Genomic DNA, 20,171 nt, shown 5'->3' on the forward strand with positions numbered 1-20,171 from the left:
GAAGCCATGCTGACTCTCCCTCAGCAAGGCCTGTTCGTCTATGTGTTTTGAGATCCTATCTTTGATGAGGCATTCCACCATCTTACCCGGTATGGATGTTAGGCTGACCGGCCTATAGTTTCCCGGGTCCCCCCTCTTTCCCTTTTTAAAAATAGGCATGACATTTGCTATCCTCCAATCTTCTGGTACCGCGGCCGTTTTGAGGGACAAGTTGCATACCTTAGTCAAGAGATCTGCAACTTCATTCTTCAATTCCTTAATAACCCTTGGGTGGATGCCATCAGGGCCCGGTGACTTATTGATCTTTAATTTATCAATGAGGTCTGAAACATCTTCTCTTTTAACCTCTATCTGACTTAACTCCTCGGTTAGGAGGGGCCGTTCGGGCAGCGGTATCTGCCCGAGGTCTTCTGCCGTGAAGACAGATGCAAAGAACTCATTTAATTTCTCTGCCATCTCTAAGTCTCCTTTTATCGGTCGGGATTCTCTAGATCGGTCAGTGCCCCGCAGCTGATAGAAACAGTAGCCCATTTCGTCCAAGAGTGTATGCTGGTGAAGGAGTTGTGGAGGGGTGTAGCGAGGGCCTTTAAGTGGCCCGAACTGGCCCAACAGACCTAGGAGACTATCGTCTCTGTGAAGGAGCTGGGGGGAGGTATGAGGGGACCCAAGAGGATGAGTAATGCGGGACAACAGAGGGAGGAGACAATAGGTGGGAGGTGCCGTGGTCTACGGTAAGATTGATAAATCTGTACTTTTTGCGCTGGGTATCCAAAGGGGAAAAGAAATAAAAAAGAAATAGTCCACCAACACGCAGGAATGGGTCCACTTTGTGGTCTCCAGAGCATACGGCGTCGCGGCTTACGAAAGGGTGAGAACCAGTAGAGACAGGTGGAAAAAATGGTGGGAGTGGTTAGATGGGGTGTATCCACCTATAACGTGATGTATCTGTGTTCTAGTTAAACAGTTGATGTAATGTGACTGTAACTGAAAATGTAAAATGTGATTTCTTTCCTTTGTGTTATTTATTGTAGTATGAAACTTTTTAAATAAAAATCTATATCCCCCCCCCCCCCCCCAAAAAAAATCTATATTTCCCAGCAGAACACTTATTTCTATGGCTACTTACTGGTGGTTTCCCTTTGTCTTTTTTCATTTTCTAAAGATTGTGAGATGCTTCGGGAGAGGGAACCATTTGTCATTTCTCTGTTACATAAAGCTCTTTGTGAATGCTGTTGTTAGTTGCTTTGGAAAAGGGAAAGCAACAACAACCTTCTCTAGAAAGAAAAATGCAATTTCCATTTCCAGCATTTTCATGTTGCTGCACTGCAACATTGACAGAAAAATATCTGCTTCTATTTAATAATTAAAAATAATGAAAACCATATAACTAGATTCTCATAACTGTACAGGTGGAGTCGGTTTATTCACAGATTTTAAATCTGTGGATCTGGTTCAATGCAGGTCCCCTACCTGAACCCTCCGAAGGGAACCAGAGCTGTGCTCTGGTCTCCTCCAGAGGGCTTTCTGAAGCCTGCAGAGGCAGCACACGTCTGCCTGCTGCCTCTGTGAGTTTCAGAGTGACTTGTATAGCCGAAAGAAGTTACATTCTTATGCCTTTAAGACATTCTGAGGTCTGGGGAAGCCCCTCCCGGGCCTCAGAATGCCTTAAAAGACATTAAAAAAAAGCACTTCCTGTTTCAGAAACAGGAAGTCACATTCTTTCAGCTCTGTAAAGCAATTCTGAAGTCCACAGAGCCAACAAGCAACATGTACTGCCTCTATGGGCTTCGGAAAGCCCTTCAGAGGGGACCGGAGTGCAGCTCTGATCCCCTCCGGAGGGCTTAAGAGACTGATCGCATATCTGATTATCCATGAATTTCAGAATCCGCAGGGGTCGGAGAATGGATCTCCACAGATACCAAGGCCCCACCTGTACTGTGGTCACATTAAATCCCTTGATGTCCCTTCTGATGCAGCAAATGGCCAGGACAGTAAATGGACACAACTAGTGATCATGGCAGGTTAGAGAGGAGAAAAGACCTGTTCAAAGTGACATGATCAGTGATTTCTTCCTTGGTTTGACAGAAGAAGCTTCAGCTGTCATGTAGTCTAAGTAACTAACTGCTCCGGCAAAGATATAAAAGTACTCTCATTACTTATAGTCTAAGGACTATATCAAAACATTACTTCATTGACAGCTGGTATGTACGAAGTATTTAACTGGGAGCATCATTAGCTCTACTCCTATATAATTGTGTCTGAGCCTTTCTGGTACAAGCACCCGTATCACAGTATTTGATAACACTCTTTGATTCCAGTTCCCTTTGTTGCAGTGGGGTTGCTATAATAGAGAGCAACATTCCCAAACAAAATTGTAAAAATGCATGTTAGATTCTAATCAGTTGCTTTTGTTCTTTTGCCATTCATCTTTGTTAGTCTAATTTGCATGTGATGTGTCTCTGTGGAGAGACTTTGGTCTGTTTTCATTATCTCTTTCATTCAGTATTTTTCTTTTAAAAAAGAAATTCTATTTCAGTTTGTTAACTCTTTTTGCCTGTCAATGTTCTTGAACAAACGAACAAACATACCCAACCATTTCCCACACACAATAGGCCAGGGGTATCAAACTCATTTTGTACAGTGGGCCGAACAGCATTCATGGCACCTGCTAAGGTTCGGAAATGAGGCCATTAAGCAGGAAGTGACGTCATTAGGCAGGTCATGACCACTTTGCTTTCACCTAGGAACTCATTAATTGCAAATGACAGGAAAATATGCAAATCTTGATCCACCATAAAGCAAGTACAAGTCAGCAACTTGACTATGCCTCAAACAAAGCAAAACTGCTCTGTGATGTATGGTACAAAAACTTCCAGTACTCTTAGAGAAATATATTAGAAGTGTGTACTATGTTATGTATGGTATGTGCATATGTCTGAATATGGTCCTTCAAGTTTTATAAATTCAGCCCCTATTATTAAATGATGGTGTGGCCACAAAATTTGTTCCTATTTGTTTTTCATAGCCCTGAAGGGATTTCCTGGGCCTCCCCATGCTTTTATAAGGCATTAAAAACGGCCTTGATGAAAAACTGGAAGTCACTTTTTTCTGCTTTAAACAGTAATTCGGAGGCCTGCAGAGGCTTGGAGGGTGGGGGTGGGACATGGGGAGACCTCCCACATCTGTGGATCTGTGGACCTCCCCTGTGAAATGTTCTTCACATTTGTATGAAACTCAATTCCCAGTAAACCGCTTTATTAACACCAAGAATGCTCAACTTGGAGCTTTTGAGAGACTGTCCTCTACCTAGTGCCTTCAATTCTCTTCCCACCCCCCACTTTTAGCTATCTCTCATTCAGCCTGAAGGCTTTGATGCAAGGACCCAAAACATATTTGCTCAGTGACCTGTAGGGTGAGGGAAATCCTTGCCTTCTCTACAAATGACCCAGCACTGATGCACGCCTTTACTGTGTACTCAGCAATCTTCCAATTTCTGTTATGCAGCCCGACATTTTTTGGACAGACAGACTGGAGCCCTGATCTGCCCAGTACCAAGCTAAACTTTACAAAAACACTGGCTGAGAAATAAGGCAGGTAGTATAGGATGGGGGTGGCTGTTGCCTGGTCCAAGCAAGGCCTGAACTGAAGCTGGTTGCTGCCTGCTGGCCATGAGCAGACAGGGAAAGATGGGGGAGGAGAAGATAAAGCTGCACATGGGCCATTTTTCACTGCAGCAGCCTTGCTCTTACTCACTTTGGGTGCCTCTGTGTGAGTGTGTATGTGCACACTTGCCTTCCCTTAGAGCAACAGGGCTGCTCTAAGTTTTTGTGGGGTTGGAGGAATGGCAGCAATGTGATTGCCATGATTGTGCTACTGCTAGGAATAAATGGGCATTTTAAAAAAAAACTAACCTCTGCCAGTGCTGGCCTCAGGGAGGGGCTGCGGGGAGCTTACGGACCCTTCTGCAGGGCTCCCTGCGCCTCAGAAAGGCTATCACGACCCACTTCCAGTTTGCAATCTAGAAACCAGAAGTCACAGTCACTATTTTTAGCTTTTCAGAGGTGTGGGGAGACCTACAGAGGGGTCCTCAGGCTCCCCCCCCCCCCACACACACACCCCCAGAGGCCGGAGCTGGTAGAGCTCATTTTTTAAAAAAAACCCTTTGTTCCCAGCAGCAGTGCAATCATGGTAATTGCATTGCTGACATTCCCACCCCACGCCTTAAGGGAGCAGAGACATGGCTTCCCTGGCTGGGGCGTCACAATTCCCCAGTGTGGGAATTCCTACTTTAGTGAGCTGCTGCTAGCAATTTCTCCTTGGCTATTCCTGTCAGCCGGCATGGCCAACTCTTTTCATTATGTGCAAGAATAGACTGCTGCTGCTGCTGCTGTCTAGGAGACATGGCAAGCAGCAAGCAGGCCTCATAAACAGCTTCTGCAGGCCAGATCCAACCCATATGCTATATGTTTTGCACCCCTGTTGTAGGCTATGGGCAGGCAAAGATAAGAAAATGCAAGCCATTTCTTAGTTTTGAGAGGCTCTTATGGAATTTAGTCACTACATCATTAAAGTCCTGCTGAATCAGGCCAGAAGTTTATCCAGCCTGGCATCTTGTTTCCTACAGTCATCAGGTACACACATCTAGGAAGTCCCACCTTCTGATCTTGCCTTCAAATTGGAATTTAGTGGTGTACTGTCTGGGAGCCTGAGGGTTCCATATAGAGATCGTGACTAATCACCACTGATAGATCTGTTCTTGATTTTGTCTCTTCCTGAATTTGAATCTACTTCTAGTCAATAACATTAGATGATCCTGAGTTCGAGTGCTGAGTTCTAGTGCTGCTTTTCCCCAACATGTATAATTATATAATCCTCTACCATGATCCTCTCAATCACTTAAAAAAAATTAACAGGTCTCAAACATTTCAGCATTCTCATTGTAGGACAGGCGCTCTGACTCTCTCATCAGTCTGCCCTCCCCTTTCTTCAGTTTCTAGTTTCAGGAAATCCTTTTTGAGCCTATGAGTACAAACTGTATTCTGTACCCCAAATGTGACTGCAATGTAGACTTATGCAAAGGCGGTTCTGTACTGAAGCAGAACCAACAGCCCAATCCTATTCGGAACTTATGGTGTGGAACACCTGGACTGCCGCCATAAATGCTGCAGCAGTGTTGAAAAAGACACACTGCTGGGGTCACGGCAGCAGCTTCTGGATACAAGGTGTCCAGGTAAAGTGGTAGAGGGGGCAGTTTGAGGGTGGGTGGGTGAAGAGAAGAGAAGGAGCAGGGAAAGCAGAGGGTGTTTCAAGGGGAAGGAGGGGATAGATTTCAGTGGCAGCACCACATGCCAGGATGCTATCCTTGTTTTTCCAGCAAGACACACCCCTTGCTTCATCTCAGACTAATGTCAGCAAAAGAGCAGGCATAACTCTGAGGAGCTCCACTGACGGCAGCCTACAGAAAGGTAAGTAGGTCTGGTCTCGGGACAGGTGGTCTTGTCTAGAGGGTAGAGCCACTGTTAAGCCTGAAGATAACATCTGAAGGTTGCCAGTTAAAGATCACCTGAAGCTTCCATGAGTGGTGAGACCTCTAGAAGCTGACAAGCTGAGCTGAGCTCTTTTAGGTAAGTGACAAAGAAGCCAGCTCTGAAGCTCTTGGGGAAGGAGTTGCTTGTCTGCATGGGAGGCAACTGTGGCCAGAATGTTCACCAGACTATGATAAGATCCATCTGGAATGTTGTGTGTTCTTGAAAGATATAACTTATTTGTTACTGTTAAAAACCCCTTGGGGGTTAAGAGAAAGCCCGCCTTGAATTAAATTCAAAGGGGCAGTCTGATGACCAGAAAGGTAGTATATAAATACCAGTTGTTGTTGTTGTTGTTGTTATTATTTTTAAGTAAAAATATTTTATTAAGTACTAAGCAAATATTAAGCACCATACACGCCCATAAGTCAACCCCACAGATAAGTCGAGAGCAGGCTTTGAATAAATAATGGAATTTTCTATGACCCTCAGATAAGTCGGGGGTTAAACTTAGGGGGCTGTCTGACTATAGTTTTGTCTGATTTTACTCGAGGCCAGATCCTGAAAAATAACCTACCAGTAATTGTTACCTAAGAACTGTACAGTCTCTATGTTTTACTATTAAAAACATAGTAAAAGATCATAAGATACATTTTTATTCTTTTTAAATTCTGGTCTTCACCACCTTTTTGTAAACACTATCAGAGTAAGTCCACTGTAAACAACATACTAGTAAAACGGTGGTTCCCAACCTGGTATTCATGTACTCCCAGGGACACTCAACAGGACTTTTAGGGGTACTTGAAAAAGAATGGAATAATGGCATAAAAAGGCAGGTCGTGCTCCAGAATGCCTTGCAAGGCAGGAAGGGAGGTAGCTAGTTGGCTGTGAAAGCCCCACCAATAGCTAGTTTTGGTCATCAATTCTTGTATGAAACAGTGATTGAAAACCAGCACAGTAAAAAAGCTGAAACATAATATGGAAAGTGATCAATCAACCAGAATTTCTCAGCACACTTCTGGTGCAAAACAGTGCAAAGGCAGAGTCTTCTTCAAACAAAAAAAAATAAAGTATGTGATGAATACATGAAGTCTGGGCTTTCATATAGAGGAGATGAAGGCTTGTATTATTAATTACAAACTTTTTGCTAATATGAAGAGTACAATTTCTAGAAATGGGCTGCCAAGGGATATGCAAGTGAAAAAGGTTGGGAACCACTGCAGGAGATCCAGGAATCAAATCCACCTTTAAGGTGTCTGGTGTGTTAAGCCAGAAGCTCTACATACAACATACAACCCATAACACATAACTGAAAGTGTGCAATTCAATTCACAGCAGAGAGAGGCAGTTGCATATATTTGCAACCCTTTTTACTCAGAAGCAGACCGACTGCTTTCCATGGGTGTTATTCTTAAGTAAGGGTGCATTGAAATGCAGCCTGGAACTTTGCTTCAAGTGGAAAGGAAGAACCCATCCTGGTGTTGAAAAAAAACAGATCTCTGCTAAATGCAAAACAGAACCAGGCTGCAACAACATTTGCAAAAGGAGAATAAAAGATTAACTTTGGCTGGAAAGTTACTATAGAAACAAATGATCTCTGCATTGCTTCTACTGAGCTTGCTTTAGCAAGAAACTTTTCAGAATTGAAACTTTTCAGAGTTGAAAAGCTCTGCCCTCTGATTGACCTGGAGATAAGGCAAAGTGATAATTGGAGCTTGATTACTTAGCAAAAATTTTAAGAGTACCTACTTATCTAATTTTAAAAAGTTAAATATTTTTACTTATCTCTCCCATGCTGTCTGGTTTCCCCGCACCAATTCCCATATAAGACCCAAGAACAGATTCTTGGACATGAGCCATTGAGACCCCATGTTCAAGGTTATGAATATGGTCATAGCGGTCATAGGTTTCCATGAAACTTACTCAAAAATCTTTCACATTGATACCAGGTTAAGAATTCTATCATGAAATTTGTGTAACTTAAACAAAGCACCATGATATTTGCAGATTTATATCACACGTCAGTATTCAACATAGTGTATGAAGAGCTCCAAAGTGAGGTGTAGGAATACAGCATAGTGTTGTCCACTGAACCATATTAAAGATAAAGAGTATATAATGGTATTTGTTAAACTAAAGTGGGTTATTAACTGGATTTTACACTGTTCCTTGGCTGGACTGCCCTTTCTGAAGGCTCTGCAGGTTGCCTGAGCCAAGGGATGCATGCACAGCCAGGAAGTTTGACTGCGCTAACAGGAAAAGTGCACAGTGTCTGACACAACACATGAGAGGCTGCCCATGGGCTCAAGAAAGTCAGGAAGTCTATAGGACGAGGATTCCTTGCATACATCATATTCTACTTGCATACTGGCATAATCTTCTCACTTTGGTGTTGTGTGTAAAAATAAAGAAGCCCTGAAGCAAGGGGACTATTAAAAGAAATTCTGTCATGCTGTTTCCCCTTGCCCAGACCACAGGCCTGAAGCCGGTGAAGGCAACCCTGCCATCTCACAAATCAGTACAATTCTATTTTCCTTTCTCTAGGTGTCCTAGAGGCAATCCAAAATATCCAGATAATTAGGGCTGAGAATAAACGGAGTCTATTAACTTCAGCTAATAGAGGGCAGATATTAAATTTAATATAGCCAATCTGTAATCAGATAATTAAATTGGCCGTACATCTACCCAGCAGAACTCGAAGAACTTTTTCAAAGGAAAGTAAATGATATTTGATAAGCGATACTGCTGCTCTTCTCTTCTTCTCCCCAGTGAAGGGAAAGCAAGAGAATTCACATTCTTCCATGAACGGCTAAGAGGCTATAAACCACAATTTTATGTTTGACTTTAAGAAAAGAAAGTCTTTTTATTTTATTTTTTTTATTAAATGAGAAACTAAAGAATTGAGCTAAAAGTAATGCTGGAGAAAGGTTTGAATCTGTGCTGCTACTATAGTTAATTTTGAAAGGAGAAAGTCAAAGCCTCACAAGAACACAGTGAAGTGATTTCAATCACCGTCTGTGAAGAGATAAAAAAAAAAAGAATAAGTTATTTGGTTCATCATGTTCTGGTTACTTTCCACCCTGGATACAGAAAGCTGTTCCCCTTGGCCTTTTATCGTCACACTATGGAACTTTAACCCTCTCAACTCTGAAATCTTCTTCCAAAATTATGTATAGGCAGACCCTGGTACCTGTGGATTCGGTATCCACAGTTTCAATTATGCCCAGGACCTACTTTAAGAAAAGTTTAGAAAGTGAAGGAAAAAGCCAAAAAAATAGTTCTGCCTACTGCAGCACAGTGAAACTGCTGTGTTGTCAGGGCTTCAGGCAGCCTTCCGAGCTGCCTACAGCATCTTCCTGGTTGTGCCAAGGCTCCTCTCTTCACTCAATGTCACCCCAGAATGAATCAGGATGCGTTATCTTCCTGATCACAATGTATTATGTGGTGACATTTGCGGGAAGGGAGGAGCTTCATGTGACCAGGAAGAAGCTGCAGGCCAATTGGAAAACTGCCTGCAACCCTGAAAATGCACTACAGTAGGCACAGATATTTTTTCCTTCACTTTCCCTACCTTTCTAAAGGGCCAGTATCTGCGGATTCACAGTATCCATGTGCGGAGGGTCCAGAATGAAACCCTCGCAGATACAGGGTCACACCTGTACAGTACTTCTTATGACAGTCGGACAATATGATGTGCCCTTGACTGGTGTCCCATTCAATTCACATGCAGCAAACACTTCTTGTTATGATCTTCTATAGCTGTTCTGAATGGAGCTGTCCAGCCCTATATTTCTGCCCTTACATCTGGCCACATTTCTTACCGCCGTGTTTGCTCTTCCCAGTTCCAAAACTCTCAGCCTCCAAAACTCTCCTCTCCTCAATGACTTTGAATTAATTTCCCTACCTCCCACAGGGACAGCATATCCCTCATAGTTTATATCACAGTATCAAGACAAAAAAGTAATGCAATATACGGCACATATATTGGCTTTGCGGTCAGAAATACCCTGCTGAAATCCATCATCCCACCTACTGTGGGAAGTGAAAGAATTTTGTCCCTGCAGCTCCAGTCATCAGCAGGACCTGTCACTCTCATCAGTGCTTATGCACCGACTCTGTCGTCTCCAGCAGAAGCCAAAGACAAATTCTATGATGACCTGGCCACCACTGTCAAGAAAATCCCTGTAAAAGAGCCATTGTTCATCCTCGGCGATTTCAATGCTAGAGTTGGTGCTGATAACAGTTCATGCCCCACTTGCTTAGGTCAGTTTGGCACTGGGAGGATCAACGAAAATGGCCAACGCCTGCTAGAGTTTTGCTGTCATCACGGTCTCTGTGTCAGCAACACGTTCTTCAACACAAAGCCCCAACATAGAGTCTCTTGGAGACATCCAAGATCAAAGCACTGGCACCAGCTCGACCTGATCCTCACCAGACGCTCCAGCCTTCCCAGCATCAAGATCACACGCAGTTATCATGGTGCTGCCTGCGACACTGACCACTCCCTGGTGTGCAGCAGAGTGAAACTGCAAACAAAGCGACTGTATCACACGAAAAAGGAAGGAAGACCTCGCATTGATACCAGCAAGACCCGGGATCAGAGAAAAGTGGAGGAATTTGCACAAGCGCTTGAGGAATCTCTTCCAGGCCCGGCCGACGCAAACGCATCCAACAGATGGGAACATTTCAAGAATACCGTTTACAACACCGCCTTGTCCATATTCGGCAAGAAGACCAACAAGGCGGCAGACTGGTTTGAAGCCCACTCTGAGGAGTTGACACCAGTCATTGAGGAAAAGAGGAGAGCTCAAGCAGCATACAAGGCCTGTCCCAGTGAGCGCAACCTGCAGGTCCTCCGAACTGCTCGCAGCAAAGTCCAACAGACTGCCAGGAGATGTGCTAACGACTACTGGCTCCAGCTCTGTTCCGAGATACAGATAGCAGCTGACACGGGCAACATCAAGGGGATGTATGATGGTATCAAGCAGGCCCTAGGTCCAACACAGAGGAAAATTGCCCCTCTGAAGTCTGCCACAGGCGAGGTCATCCAGGATCGGGCGCAGCAGATGGAACGCTGGGTGCAGCACTACTCTGAGCTATATTCCAGAGAAAATGTAGTCACCGAAGAAGCACTGAACAACATTGAGTGCCTGCCTGTGCTGGAAGAGCTTGACAGTGAACCAACCCTAGAAGAACTTCACGTGGCCCTGTACTCCCTTGCCTTTGGCAAGGCACCTGGAAAAGACAGCATCCCTGCTGAAGTCCTAAAATGCTGCAAAGAGATCATCGTCACTGAGCTGCATGAAATCCTCTGTCTCTGCTGGAGAGAAGGTGGAGTACCTCAAGACATGAGGGATGCAAACATCATCACGCTGTACAAGAACAAAGGTGACAGGGGTAACTGCAACAACTACCGCGGCATCTCTCTCCTTAGCGTTGTAGGAAAGCTGTTTGCCCGAGTTGTACTAAAGAGGCTCCAGGTACTTGCAGAGAGTGTCTATCCAGAATCGCAGTGTGGATTCCGAGCCAACAGGTCCACCACTGATATGGTATTCTCCCTTAGACAACTGCAGGAGAAATGCAGGGAACAACGACAGCCACTCTTTATAGCCTTCATAGATCTCACAAAGGCTTTCGACCTGGTCAGCAGAGACGGCCTCTTCAAGATTCTCCCCAAGATTGGATGTCCACCCAGGCTCCTCAGCATCATCAGATCTTTCCACAAGGACATGAAGGGCACTGTTGTCTTCGATGGCTCCACATCAGACCCTTTTGACATCCGAAGCGGAGTGAAGCAGGGCTGTGTTCTTGCACCAACCTTGTTTGGGATTTTCTTCGCTGTCCTGCTGAAGCAGGCCTTTGGAACTGCAACAGAAGGCATCTATCTCCGGACCAGATCAGACGGAAAGCTCTTCAACCTCTCCAGACTGAGAGCAAAATCCAAAGTCCAGCTGAAATGTCTGCGTGACTTCCTCTTTGCCGACGATGCAGCTGTCACTACCCACTCTGCCAAAGATCTCCAGCAGCTCATGGATCGTTTTAGCAAGGCCTGCCAAGATTTTGGACTGACAATCAGCCTGAAGAAAACACAGGTCATGGTTCAGGATGTGGACTCACCTCCCTGCATTACAATCTCTGAGCATGAACTGGAGGTTGTCCATGACTTTGTGTACCTTGGCTCAACGATCTCCGACACTCTTTCTCTCGATACCGAGCTAAACAAGCGCATCGGTAAAGCAGCTACCACGTTTTGCAGACTCACAAAGAGAGTCTGGTCCAACAAGAAGCTGACGGAACATACCAAGATCCAGGTCTACAGAGCTTGCGTCCTGAGTACACTTCTGTACTGCAGCGAGTCATGGACTCTTCGCTCACAACAGGAGAGGAAACTGAGCGCTTTCCACATGCGCTGCCTCCGACGCATCCTCGGCATCACCTGGCAGGACAAAGTTCCAAACAACACAGTCCTGGAACGTGCTGGAATCCCTAGCATGTATTCACTGCTGAAACAGAGACGCCTGCGTTGGCTTGGTCATGTCGTGAGAATGGATGATGGCCGGATCCCAAAGGATCTCCTCTATGGAGAACTCGTGCAAGGAAAGCGCCCTACAGGTAGACCACAGCTGCGATACAAGGACATCTGCAAGAGGGATCTGAAGGCCTTAGGGATGGACCTCAACAAGTGGGAAACCCTGGCCTCTGAGCAGCCCGCTTGGAGGCAGGCTGTGCAGCATGGCCTTTCCCAGTTTGAAGAGACACTTTGCCAACAGTCTGAGGCTAAGAGGCAAAGAAGGAAGGCCCATAGCCAGGGAGACAGACCAGGGACAGACTGCACTTGCTCCCGGTGTGGAAGGGATTGTCACTCCCGGATTGGCCTTTTCAGCCACACTAGACGCTGTGCCAGAACCACCTTTCAGAGCGCGATACCATAGTCTTTCGAGACTGAAGGTTGCCAATATATACAACATATACGGCACATATAAGACAACAATCAGGCAAAAACAAGGAGATAATTAATATATAGAAATGAGAGTAATGACTTTGAACAACCAAAAATACTGTGCAAAAAATTACATTGCTATGATGCCCAGGGAACCTGTTAATCGCTTTTCCTATAGTAAAGAACGCACAAACCACCAACGTATTTTAAATAAGCAAAAAAGTGGAATAGTTTTCTTATTATTTGTGTGGACATATTTTTCAGAATTTATTTTTTCCAGAAATGAATGTCAGTTTTCTATAGTTCTGGTTGTCTGAACACCCAGGTATTGAGCATTTGGGTATTAAAAAAACGCAACAACTCATGTATTCTGGATCCATGTAAATGCAGAAAAGCCTCAGGCTACATCACTCCACCCAGTTAATGTACATTTAAAGTTCTATTGATTTCCGTTGGACTTAAGCTTGTATAACTGAGCATGCAATGATAGCCAGAAATAGGTTATTTGATGTAATCACATCAAAATGACAGACACTAATATTTCCTCCCTTTTTATTGCTGCAGCAATGAAAAATAAAATACAATAAAGGTTGTTGAGCAATCAGATGCTGTGCTGATGAGTGGATGACAGACACAGAAACACCAATATTTTCACTTTGCATGTCAAATCTGCATGCTGTTTTTTTTTTTCCTTGAAGTATTGCTAACTTTCAGACAGACATCTCTAAACTTCAACTTTAAATAATTTTGATTTGACAGTTTGGGCTTGCTTGCTTCCTCCTTCAGCTCAATAACTGCAGTAACTTTCAATCATTCTGACAATTTCAACAAAAACATATCTGAAGGCTGAAATTAGTAGGACTTGATTGTGAGTCTGTTCTGCATTGGAACTGTGTTACTCCTGACTATGACAGATGTGAAACACTGCCAGTGGCAACGCTATTTATTAGAAATATCCAAATATTAGAAGCATCATGGAACATATAGTGTCAGACACCACAAGGCTCTTCAGTATCTCTAAGCTATTGTAGAAGGGAAATGAGAGTGGCCTGACTAGCTACAATCCAAAGACAGGCTTCACAGCCATGCTACCTGCTCTTCCTGTGTTCAGCACCTGTCTTCAGAAAGTCTCCCCAGGTCCATCGCATTGCAGGTCCTTCAGACAAATGCTAAACATAATGAGAACGGAGCATTGGTATGGAACATTTTAGTGCCAGGGTTGTGGCTTGCTCCCATTCTCTCTGTACTTGGGTGCAGTGTGCCCAGATTTTGAATGCCTAAGGGGACTGCTATATTTCACAGTTGCTTTTTTAAAAGAATCAGGATTTTTTCCCTCACTTTATGCTCGTCGGATAACATCACAAATATCTTACCAACAATTACATTCAAATTTGCACTAGTTCATCATGATTGGACCTTTTCCAAAAACTTATAATAAATTCAGTTTAATCCTACACAGTACATGGATTTACTTGGAGGAAAGCAAAGAATGTGTGCACAGGATTGCAGCCTTAAATAACAACATTCTGTTTTGTCCTTAATATTTGTTTTGCAACAACTTGCATATCACGTGCATACAAACTGTTGACCTTGATGAAGGACTTTGGCACTCTTGGACCAGTGCTTGGCAAAATTCAGGCTTCTTTTTCATCATAATTATCAGCCATTTCTCACCAATTCGAAGCCAGAGATCTGTCTTATATGCAAAATTCTTTTTGTCATTCTGAAAAATTCCAGAAATTTGGGAATTAATCACAACTCCTTGTCAAGAAGCATTCATCAAATATGAGATTCCATTGCCAATTTGGAAAATCATGGCACAGGTTCACTTGATCACAAAAATGGCCATCTATGGCAATGATTTTCAATCTTTTTCATCTTGCAGCACACTGGCAAGGCACTAAAATGGTCAAGGCACACCATCAGCTTTTTGACAATTGACAAGGCACACTGTGCTGTCAATGGTCCTATTGATAAATGACCCTCTCCCAAACTCCCACAGCACACGTGGGGACCATTCATGGCACACCAGTTTGCCATGGCACAGTGGTTGAAAATGGCTGATCTATGGCCATCTACTAGAAATTGTAACTTAATGTATTTAAGGGAATCTCACAAAATATGCAGCAGCAAATTAAACTATGGCAGTTTCCCTCTGCTCAGTAGGCAAAGAGGCACCTTTAAAAGTCATGTCTCTCTTACATTTAGCAGGAAAGGAACTGTTCCTATACACGCCCACCACTGCATCCATCTCAGTGGCTATTTGCTGGTGTGTCTCATGTCTTTTTTTTCAGGTGTGTACCCTTTTGGAAAAGGACATAATTTTCTTATCCCTTTGCAATATAATCTGCTTTGAGAATCTTTTTTTATTTTTTGTTGAAAAGTAGTGCATAAATATTCCATACTGAAATTATTACTAAACAGTATTATTATAAATAATAATATAATCCACAGGGAGTCACAATACAGTGAATCTTGGTTTCTCAGAATTTTTGTATGATTCCACTGTGTTTGAAAACTGTAATTTAAATGATGCTATTCATAGGTGATACTGCTTGTATCTAGTCTTTTGCCCATAAAATGGTCATCCACAGTCTTGTCTGGTATCACACAAATCACCAGCTGTGAATCAATCTTTTTTCTTGTTATTATAATATAAACACCAATCAACAGAGCAGCACCTTACAAACTGAAATTCTGTTGCTACATTCTCACTTAATATATATGCATGGATACACAAAAGAACAAAGTCACAGACACATCTGGGTTTTTTGTTTGTTTTGGTTGTGTCATGCATGGAATATAGATATCTCCATGGGTTCACACTACATCTGTAAATTGTATCAGTTGGATAACGTTTCAATCACAAGCTCCCACACCTCCGCCCTCAGAAGAGAAAGAAAACAAGTCTGAAAGCCTTTTAAACCAACATAGTGCGTCTCAGGTTTGTCATCACTTATTACCTTGTTCTGCCACTGGAACAGTATCAATGTTCTTGATCTCTAGTTAGGACTAAAGGGCATGAAGTTTGTCACTTAGATATTGGATAACTATGTCAGAACAGAAATTCAATCTATAGTGTCAGTCAGATCATACTCCTTGGGGTATTTAATCGGAACTGAAGAAGCCAAAAAATAAAAAAATCATCATAGAATCTTCCTCATCTGCTTTAAATACACACTAATAATCAAAATGTATCATCTGCATCATGATCAGATGTATCAAAAAGTATCATGATCCAGCCAACATCAAGCAAATCTCATTCATTTCAATATGCAAAATCATGCCTTTGGCTAAACCATTCAAATGTATCAATTGTACACTATCATGTCACTTCTACAGTACAAATGCAGAGCATTTTGCAGGTTTTGAAGACAACTGTACAGACTGTCAAGTTTAAATGATTGGCTTCTGCACGGTGTTACTACAACATGGCATCTGTCTAAAGACAGTTTACAGAGGTGAATATCTTTAAGAGGGCAAACAACGAACATTAAGTGGCCTCAATCAATGTTATAATACAGTGTACCAGTGGTTCTCAAACTCTCCAGAAGTTTGAGAACTGCTGGTAAGTGCTGATGGGGGCATGGAATAGGAGGCGGCATGTGCCTCAGCTGCACCGCAGGGATCATGGTGCTGCAGGCACCCACAGTCTAGTCTCCCTACCTGGGGATGGGGGAGGTCTGAAAGCCTCAGAGAGGGTCTGGGAGACCCATAGCCACCTCTGAAGGTATGCCCCAATCTGGTTGGAGTGACTTCTGGTTTACTGAAAGTGTGCTCTGACCTGCAGATTGAAGTGATAAGATGCTTGGAGGAGACCCACAAAGGGGGCTCTTCAGACCCTCCCCCCAGGTAGAGAGACTGGGTGCCCGTGGTACCATAATCGCTGCAGCACCGCTGGGGCACCCATTCCAGTGGGCCACTCCTCTTAAGGAGGAATGACCCTTTTTTAAAGTTCTATAATGGGTTGCAACCCATTCTATAATGGGTTGCAACCCACCACTTTGAGCACCAGTGCAGTATATATTCCTAGTAGCTCATAAACCATAACCTGTGATCCTGTTCCTTGGACATGAGACAATTCTCCTACTCTTACTGTTACACGTGAAGTGCAAATGTTAATCAAAATTTTGGACTGTAAAAATATTGATTTCATTTCATCTTGTTACGTTTTGTTCACCAATGAAAATCCTCTATATTTTATAGATTAATATGCCTCTCTAAAGAAAGAGGTATAAAAAATAGTTTGAAAACTTAATGAAATGAAAAATACAAAGACCTAAATACTGATCAGCTTCTGAACTTCCATATTTATTTAACTAAAAACACGAATTCATTTCATACATAGCAAAATCATCAATACAGGAAATCACACAAGTGAGACATTGTATCAATACAGTGTTCTCCCTGTGAACAGGCTCACGTAAACACAAAAATGGTCGTCTATGGCCATCTACTAGAAACCGTAACTGAGAGCATTGTACCATTACAATGTCACATTTATTTTCTATACATTTAACGTAACACATGATCAGGCAAAACAAAATACTGGAGGTGGTAAATGTTCTCTATCATGAGTTTTAGCTTAGAGGAAGTCTTACCTTTGAAGAAGCAGTCCTTGCTATGAATAATGTAGATTTTCTTCCTCTGCAAGCAGGACGCTTTATGGAGTTCACAGTGATTTTCATAGAACTTGCCATCAGATCCACACACTGGCATGTAACTGGACTTACAATTGTCTATGCATCTACATTCAGGCTTATCAGTCTCCTTGTTCACGACACACTTACTTCCCCGACCACAATATTTCTTTTCACATGATGCATGGAGTCCATCTTGTCCATAGAGCACTGGAAAAGTTAAAAAAAGTATTTATATTAATAATTCCAAGTTGGGTCACAAAAGGTGTGTAGATTTCTTTGTTACTTCATGCTTCTGTTTCCACACCTACAAAGCTATGTCAGAAAGATATCACACTAACCATTTCATCACCAATAGTGAGTCTGTGTGTGTGTGCACCCACCTATATATCATACATTTACTTGACTTGGAAGTTAGTTGCCACTTTAGTCTGTTATACAATGCTGCACCAATAGCCTCTATTGATAAACAATGCAGCTCCTTTGTCCAATATGTTTAAGAGTCTTTTTGACTTGGCGCAGTAGTTGAAAGTACGTATTTCAGTGTGTGGTTCCAAATGCATTGACTAGGCACTGTGTTGAGAGTCATTTCCTTTAAGAGTCATTAATCATTAAGAGGACCAGACTTACATTCCTACATAAAATGAGGATCATTCATGTGATAAATGGCAGGCTGACTAAATAATTACAGCACATCAACCTTATAATTTTCACATGCTTGTGTATGTGGTCTCAACAGGGAACTTAACTTCAAGAGGAAATCTTTTTTTTATAATTGGAAAGACAAAAGTCTTCTGAGCTGAATAAAACTGGGGTGATAAAACTAAATGATGGCGTGAATGAACCTTTAAGCTAACAGACGTACCAGGACACGTTCCATTGACAATGGCTATACTTTGGAAGTCCTTGAAAACAGGAACATGGGGGCTTATTGCTGCATACTAGATAAACTTAGCTGAAGGTTGCATGAGAAGGCCATTGGAGGAATAGAGGAAGCTGTCTTATGTCAGACCCATCCATCTACCTCAGTATTGCCTATTCTAACTGGCAATGGTTCCCAAAGGCCTCAGACCAAAATCTGCCTGCTTATTACCAGAGATGTTAAAACGTCAGGATTTAAACCTGCGATGGGGTATGGGATGTATACACAAAATGGGAAGCCTGAAATACAACTCTCCCCCACAACATGGAACTATTTTTTTGCACTGATTCAGACTTAATATGTGGACCCTTTGTTTTTGCTTTGGGGGGAGCAAGCTGTCTAAGGCAGATCAGGGAGATGTCACAATCCCTGGCTACCTTTCACAGTTGCACAGATTAAAATGGCTGGTACAAAATCCAGTTCTGAACTTCTGTCCCAATATCACTGCATTACTGATCTCAAAAGTGAATGGTATAAATTAGGTTCCAATTTGCCAGACAGACCAGCCTGATCCCTGGATTTTTTTTTTTCCCCTAAGGTGGTCACTATGTGGAGGGTATCCTTCTTAAGAAGGTAGGCCTCCTGAGACTTTTGCCCAGGATCTCCCCTGAGGGCAGGTAGTCCCATCTACCCCAGCAAAGGCTATCCATTGAGTGATGCTCCTTTCTCCCTCCAGTTGCTCTCCCTAGTCCCTCTCCGGACCTCTCTTCCTCTCTCTCTACTTGCCCTCCTCTTTCCTCACCCCATCAGTTCCCACTTTCCCCCACTTGCCTGTTTCTGCCTCTGCCTTGCTCTGGCCTGAGCTCCTGTTCTCCAGTTACCCACACTTCATCCTCACCTCTTTTGTCTTCTCCTCCACCCCTCAGGGTCTCACTGGCCAACTCTTTGCTCTCTCCCCTTCTTCTTGCCCAAACAGCCCTTTTATGGGCTGATCCCCTTTCCAGCTTTTACTGCTGGCAGCAGATGTTCAGCCGGCATGCTGTCAGCAGGCTATGCTGCATAGTCATGACCTCATCACTAGGTATCTCCATGAATGTTATGGCTGAGCCCCAAGATTGCTGTGGTTGCTCAGAGCTGAAAGGTGGTGATGGTGATAATACTTCCTTCCTTCTAGGTTTGTTATACGAACTACATCAGGTTAATTATATGAAGCAATCTGCACACAAAAGCCCTATACAGACACTGTTTCTTCTTATTATAGAACAGGGGTGCCCAAACCCTGGCCCAGGGGCCACTTGCTGCCCTTGAGGACTCCCATTCTGAGACTGCAGCTCAGTCTCCAATGAGCCTCTGGCCCTCCGGATTGTTGCTGGAGCCCGTGCCAACCTGACACAACTGCTCTCAGCATGAGGGTGACTGTTCAACCTCTTGCGTGGGTTGTGGGATGAGGGTACCCTCCACTGCTTGCTGTTTTACATCTGTGATGCAGCAGTGGCAGCGAAGGAAAGGCCAGCCTTGCTTTGTGCAAGGTCTTTTATAGGCCTTGAGCTATTGCAAGACCTTCACTCATTTGTTCCGTCTCTAATATATTCATTTATGTAAATGCATGTAAATTGATTCAAATTTGAAAGGTAAATTGATTCTTTTTTTTTCCTGGCCCCTGACACAGTGTCAGAGAGATGATGTGGCTCTCCTGCCAAAAAGTTTGGGCACCCCTGTTATAGAATTTTTAAGATTCCTATAGCCGTGTACCAATGAAGTTAACATTCCAGGTTAGCCCCAGATTCCTGGCATGCAAAATGCCAGCCCCCCCCCCCCCCCGCATTTGCTCACAAGTCACCCCTTCTACCACTCCTCCTCCTGCTCATGGGTTCAAACAGAAAGACGGAAATGCAAATGAAGAGGATGTGTTAAGGAGAGTGGTAGGCCAGTACTTTTGAATCCAGCAAATGAAAACAGGAGGAGAGAGAAAGAGACAGGTACTGCCTGGGAATCTGCTGCTTCAGGCCTTAGATTCACAGATTGGCTGGCCTTGTTGGCATTTCATTCCAGTACCTTTTCAGTATGGAACCAAGAAGAGGTGAAACACCCATGACTCATGATTACTCTGAAATCCAAGCACTGTAAATTGTTGTGGCACCCACTGTTTTAGAGAATTCAAGGCTTACAACTCTTTGTAGAAAATGATATGGAAAAAGGTTTCC

The 20,171-nt window shown here is 43.3% G+C and overlaps 1 protein-coding gene across 4 annotated transcripts in view; it reads right to left on the minus strand.

The window, feature by feature from the left end:
- FSTL4 (follistatin like 4) overlaps positions 1-20,171 on the minus strand; it is a 491,509-nt gene that overhangs the window by 316,757 nt on the left and 154,581 nt on the right. For all 4 annotated transcript variants that reach the window (XM_066617279.1, XM_066617277.1, XM_066617278.1 and 1 more), the window contains exon 4: positions 17,067-17,315. In XM_066617279.1, the coding sequence (XP_066473376.1) occupies positions 17,067-17,315 (249 nt within the window). The remainder of the gene's footprint in view (positions 1-17,066; positions 17,316-20,171) is intronic.

Source organism: Tiliqua scincoides, chromosome 2, assembly GCF_035046505.1.
Source record: "Tiliqua scincoides isolate rTilSci1 chromosome 2, rTilSci1.hap2, whole genome shotgun sequence".
Classification (NCBI taxonomy): Eukaryota; Metazoa; Chordata; class Lepidosauria; order Squamata; family Scincidae; genus Tiliqua; species Tiliqua scincoides.